Raw genomic sequence first — 6,184 nt, forward strand, 5'->3', positions numbered from 1 at the left:
GTTACAGAGGGGTTTGTTCATATATCATTCATTCATCTGAACCATGTTTTTTTCCCTGGCTATTGACAGTTATACAGTTATGTTTTTCTGATTTATTAAGTGATAAATCCAAAATCCCTCTGTAAAAACCTTTTACTCAAATAAATGAATGAACAAAATGAAACAAGAATTTGAGCCTGGCTTTATCCAATGTTCAGATTTCCGTTCTGGAAATGTATGTAAATGAGTGCATATTTAATTAGAAAATACCTCATTTGCATATTTAAATAGAACATTTCAGAAAACATGTAATACAAAACGATTATCTTAATGTACTGTGATCAGATGTGTAGATGTGGGGATATTCACCTTACCCTGTCTTGTCTTGCCTTAATAAATACATACTACTAATAAGGAGGATCATTTAAAAGATTAGTGTGAAAGTAAATAAATTTTCAACAATTAACTCATATCTTGATCACAGTATCTGACCTGGGCTGTAGGCATGAGCTTGTTGAGGTGTTGTTGGACCCAAGGTACAGCGCTGTTCATCCATTCTTCCACGCTGAGCTTTACTAACCATGGAAAACAACTGATCCTGTTCGACTGGCACTTGCTGTCAAGACAAAAACAACTGATTCAGTTTTAACATTTTTTTTTAACACAGTAGTAAATATACAAAATGTAAAATAAAAAGTATGAAATACCTCCATTTTGTTCGCCATATACATCATCTCCAATTCTACAATCTTCATCTGGATTTTCTTCTTATTAAAATACAGATATCAGTGCATACTTCATCAAAACAAGTATTCAAATTTCAGTCATGCTGCGCTCTCGTACTTCTGTACGAACTTGCGAGCGATCTTCTCTCTAGAATGAAGTGATGGATGGAGAGCTTTTAGAAGGTCTTAAACCCTGAATATAAACCACACAGCCATTAGGAAACCGTCTTTAATCCCAGATAAAACCAGTTAATCCTCTCTATCATACAGTCATGATCTTTTATCATGGGAGATGACAATCATTTGAGCAGTGACATCAATATCTCTCAACAGAGACCTGCTGACACCATCAGTCTGTGTTTAGGTTAATACAACTCTATGGAACCGATTAATGGATTTCTGAAAATCAGCAGACAACAGCTTAAATATTATGACTGTGATGTACAGGGAGAGTGAAATTTCAATCAAGAGTTGAGTTACAGGAAGTGCAGTTGCAAATACGTAACAAACAGGACCTGGAACTCTTAAAAACGGTAAAACGAAGAGCTTAATTTTCAATTAAAATACTAATCGTTAACCTCAGAAAGTATACTATACTAGTATATCAGTATACCTATATTATACTAAACAGACTAAATTATTACAATTTAAAATAAGTTTTCTATTTTAAAATGTAATTTATATCTATGATATTAAAGCTGAATTTTCAGCATCATTACTCCAGTCTTCAGTGTCACATGATCTTATTCTGACGAGCTGCATCACTGTGTGGTATGGTGCCTATGTGGAAGAATTGACAATAAAGCAGACTTGACTTGACTTGACTATCTTTCAGAAATCATGCTAATATGCTGATTTGCTGCTCAAGAAACATGCATTATTATTATTAATGCTTGTGCTACTCAATGTTTTTAAAATTGTGCTACTTAATGTTTTTGTAGAAACCGTGATTTTTTCAGGACCATAAAGTTCAAAACTACAGCATTTATTTGAAATAGAAATCTTTTGTAACATTACGGTCACTTTTTAATCAATGTAATGCATCTTTGCTGAATAAAGGTATTAATTTATTTAAAAAACTAAATACTGACCCCAATTTTGTTTTTTACGGTGGTCTACCTATATAAATCTTTCATTTAACAGAAAGCAAGACGAAAGTTGCTATACTCAAGCATCTCTTTCTGGAATGAGGTACAAGCAAAATTTATTTTGAATCATTAACATAGACAACAAACGAAAATACCCAGTGAACCACATCCACCTACATGTGATAACGTAACAGTAAAAGAAGAAAGTGCACAAGTTCAGAGCATGAATAACAAAAAGACATCTATACTGAGATGAAACCTCTGATGCCTTCACCAACACAGGAGCAGAAAATATAACAAAAACTGACTGAAAATCAGAAATAGGCAACTGTACTATAAGCAGGCTTATCTTGCTTTATCGTATAAGCAAAAACCTGCAAAAATCTACATTGTGCTGGTTTACAGTGGTAGTACGATTAAAACTAGAAATCCATTGTGATCATTTGTTCCAGTCTAAAGAGATGTTCAAATCACATCAGAACATGACAGGACTGATATTTAAATGGTGTAAGGCAAGATTTAATCCACTTATCTGCACAATTATAAGCCTTTGGCAAATGGGTCCTCAAATAATTTCACATATATCGTCATACATATATATCATTTTTCTTTTAAATTAAACATCAGTCTTCAACAGCTTTAATATATATATATACATACATATACCACCAGCTTAACTTGGGTAATTAAAATGACTACTTTAAAAGACAGCAAATAATCAGTACGCAAGATCTAAAATGTGTCTTTTTACTGGTCCTTTGAGAGAAACTTAACTTTCTGAGTATAAGGTTTCACAGGAGTTCAGCGGGATGAATCTCTTCAGTCATGTACTGCTAAACGGGTGCAGGCTGGTCCAAATTCTTTAGGTCATTCAAAAAGTTGGTTGGAGAAAGAATGTGAGTTGATCCTGCCGAAGAAAACGATATTTGACATTTTAAACAACAATGAAAACAATAAATGCTGTGTGGTGAATTATGCAATACGCCGTAAGTCGTTTCCTCTCACCAATCAGAACCTCCCATTTGCCCTCGGTGGCCCGGGTCACTTCATAAGCGCAGCGCATCTCTGAATGTGTCACGCCGCCAATCACAAAGATGATGAGGCGCGGGCCGCTGCGGTACTCTGTGGCAGACTTGTTCTTGTGCCAGTGTCCAAACCGTGCGCTGCTGGAATAGGATTCGACAGTAATGTCAGATCACATGCAAAGTAGTGTGTCGTTTGTAGCACTGAAACCTCAACAGTTTAGTGCAAACCATGACTTGTCCAAAAAAAAAAACAATTCTGTCTATGGTTCATTTTTAATTTGTTTTCTGTGTGTAAATTAGCCTCATTGTTTGATCTGTTTAAATCTGTTCAACGAGTAATGCAGAAGAAAGTCTAAAATAAAACATTAATGTTTGTTTTTTGTTGGAATATCTGTACATTTGCATGTCTCCTAAGATCTAATTCAACCTAAATACTGTTTTTGTGTAAATTCAGAAATATCATGCTTTATTGATTTTTTTGGTCTTTGTTTTTCAGTCACTGACCTTTAACAATGCATGTTTTAAAACCAAACTGTGTTGGACTTTCTTAATGAATACAAATGACTGTTTTATTTCATGTATTATCATATCTTTATTTATATGTATAAATTCTTTTTTTTTTTTAGTTTTACTCAATTAAATTATGCATTTATTTATTTATTTTTCATTTCTTTCTCTGATGTCTCCTGTTCCAACTCAGATTGTGTGTAGGTCGTGTTAATTTTGTATATGGAGATCCTGGTACCACTTATGTGAAAATAATGAAATAAAATATAAAATAAAATAAATGAATATAGTGAGTGATACTACCAGTATTTACTCAGTTATGTACTCATAGTATTTAATGATTACGACTTTACATTTTTAAGTACAGCTGCAAAAATTTCCAGGTACAAATCCCCTGAATGACCCATATTGAGTTATAAATATTAAATTATATGGATATTAATTTAAGGTGGTAATACCAATTACAACAAGCAATGAATTATATTTTTTCACAATATTACAAATGTAAATAGCAGAAGTCATTAAATTCTCTTTTTGGCTCGACATTGTCAGGTCAGGTGACTGTTTAGTCGAAAAGTTTAGAAACGGACAACACAAAAGCTGCATTATGATGTGTAATTGATCTGTTCAGTCACTACTGTCTCTTGTGTCTGTGCGGCTGTGAGCAGTGCTGGTACCTGACTGTAGTGGTTGTGGTGGTGATGGGGGCGGGATCAGACAGGAACGGCCATTGCTTCCTGTCACACTTGTCATCAATGATATTCTGCAGAGCCAAAGGAATTTAAATGAGAATAATTACATTCTTACATGATTATAAAAATATTACGGACAGCGTTTCCTGACCTCCATCACATCTTTAAGGGTGGGTGTCCACCGGGAGAGCTGATACGTGGATTCTGTGCGCTCTTTCCTGTCAGGCAGAGTCTTACCAGCATTAGCGCCCTGAAAGACAAGACAGAGAATATGTTAGTAATTTGGGTAACACTTTATTTTAAGGTGTCCTCGTTACATGTTACATGTACTTACTATTATAATAACAATTAATTGTGCATAATTACATGCAAGTAACCCTAAGCCAAACCCTAACCATATAGTAAGTACATGTAGTTAATTAATATTACTCAGTACTTAAATGTATAATTACACTGTAACAAGGACACCTTAAAATAAAGTGTAACTGTAATTTGTTAACCTCTTTAGGCCCTGGACAGTTATTACCTGTGAAGAAAATCAGTACGGCTCCTATGTTCATGAATAAGGAAAGACAGAAATAAGGAAAGGAAAGACATCTGCAGACTGCATATCAGAGTGCCTCATATCTTACCCCAGTAATGATGGGGCAGCCCAGGTGCTGCAGGTTGGTGATGATGTTCTTGTCCTGCTGCACGTTTGCGTGCTGGATGAGTTTTGTGAGGCTCTCTTCCCCAATGCCTGTGTGTAAGGATGAATCACATCTGATTAATTCATCGAGAGTTTTAGCTGTCAGTCTTAAATAAAGTCATGCATAAATGCAAGTGTTCATACCCTTCTTCTTATGGAAGATGTATAGCAGTATGATGCGGATCTTGTCGTAGGGTTCGACCTCAGTGTTGAGCAGAACAGGAACGATACTCTTCATAGCATCTTTGATTGGCTCCCCCTCAGCATCTGATCCCATAGCCAAGTCCTACAGAGGAAATGCAAAATTACTTCTGAGAACATTACGGCTGAATAATGCATATCATTTATTAGCTATTTAATTATTATAATAATTAAACTTCATCATGCAACATTTTTTATGGATATGAATGATACCTCAACTCATGCGGCTTGTTGGAGAGAGATGTTTTATTGCTGTTCTAAGTGATCAGACTGAGATTTTTTTTTTTATGTTATAATCTCACATTGATATAATCTAGTTATAATCTAGTTTCAAAAGTATGGGGTCGGTACGATTTTTTATGTTTTTAAATGAAATATCTTATGCTGCATTTATTTGATCAAAAATACAGTAAAAACAGAAATATCGTGAAATATTATAACAATTTAAAAAAATAACTGTTTTATATTTTAAAAGGTAATTTATTCCTGTGATGCAAATCTGAATTTTCAGCATCATTTCTCCAGTCTTCAGTGTCACATGATCCTTCAGAAATCATTCTGATATGCTGATTTGCTGCTCATGAAACATTTATTATTATTATCAATGTTGACAACAGTTGTGCTGCTTCACATATTTGTGGAAAGCATCATATAAATATATATACATTTTTTTCAGGATTCTTTGATGAATAGATATTTCAAAATATAGGCAGCATTTTTTAAAAACAAACCTTTTGTAATAATGTAAAATCTTTACTGTCACATTTGATCAATTTAATGCATCTTTGCTGAATAAAAGTATTAATTTCTTTAAAAAAAATCTTACTGCCCCAAATCTTTGAAAGGTAGTGTATAGTTACAGCTTGTTTCATTGTTTCTGTAAATACCACAAACAGCGTCTAAAGTGATTCAGGGAACACTGTCCGAGGAGAGACCAAAAATCCTGAAACTAAATCTCTATTCCAACATTTGTTTGCCACATTTGTTTGTTACAACAAAATCGTTTTTAAATGTCTTGGAATCATAAAATCGTACAAATTGATGAGACAAACTAAATATTTTTTCCATAATAAATTCAGCTGAATAAGATGTTAAAGGGATAGTTCACCCAAAAATGAAAATTTGATGTTTATCTGCTTACCCCCAGGGCATCCAAGATGTAGGTGACTTTGTTTCTTCAGTAGAACACAAACGGAGATTTGTAACTCAAACCATTGCAGTCTGTCAGTCATATAATGTCAGTGGATGGGAATCACGGCTTTGAGTAAAAAAAAAAAAA

General features: G+C 34.0%; 2 protein-coding genes across 2 annotated transcripts in view; both read right to left on the reverse strand.

The window, feature by feature from the left end:
• LOC107670453 (uncharacterized) overlaps positions 1 to 1,350 on the reverse strand; it is an 11,228-nt gene extending 9,878 nt beyond the window's left edge. The window contains exons 1-2 of the mRNA XM_016463056.1: positions 687 to 1,350; positions 472 to 595 (exon numbers count right to left, since the gene is read on the reverse strand). The gene's annotated coding sequence lies outside the window, so the exon portion shown is untranslated. The remainder of the gene's footprint in view (positions 1 to 471; positions 596 to 686) is intronic.
• Positions 1,351 to 1,829: 479 nt separating this feature from the next.
• Positions 1,830 to 6,184, reverse strand: part of LOC107670524 (syntaxin-binding protein 2-like) — a 14,956-nt gene continuing 10,601 nt past the window's right edge. Inside the window, exons 14-19 of the mRNA XM_016463167.1 lie at positions 4,849 to 4,990; positions 4,649 to 4,755; positions 4,168 to 4,266; positions 4,002 to 4,087; positions 2,798 to 2,958; positions 1,830 to 2,699 (exon numbers count right to left, since the gene is read on the reverse strand). Coding sequence (XP_016318653.1) covers positions 2,626 to 2,699; positions 2,798 to 2,958; positions 4,002 to 4,087; positions 4,168 to 4,266; positions 4,649 to 4,755; positions 4,849 to 4,990 — 669 coding nt within the window. The 3' untranslated portion in view covers positions 1,830 to 2,625. The remainder of the gene's footprint in view (positions 2,700 to 2,797; positions 2,959 to 4,001; positions 4,088 to 4,167; positions 4,267 to 4,648; positions 4,756 to 4,848; positions 4,991 to 6,184) is intronic.

The sequence above is a fragment of the Sinocyclocheilus anshuiensis genome, unplaced genomic scaffold (assembly GCF_001515605.1).
Source record: "Sinocyclocheilus anshuiensis isolate Anshui unplaced genomic scaffold, SAMN03320099.WGS_v1.1 scaffold476, whole genome shotgun sequence".
Lineage (NCBI taxonomy): Eukaryota > Metazoa > Chordata > Actinopteri > Cypriniformes > Cyprinidae > Sinocyclocheilus > Sinocyclocheilus anshuiensis.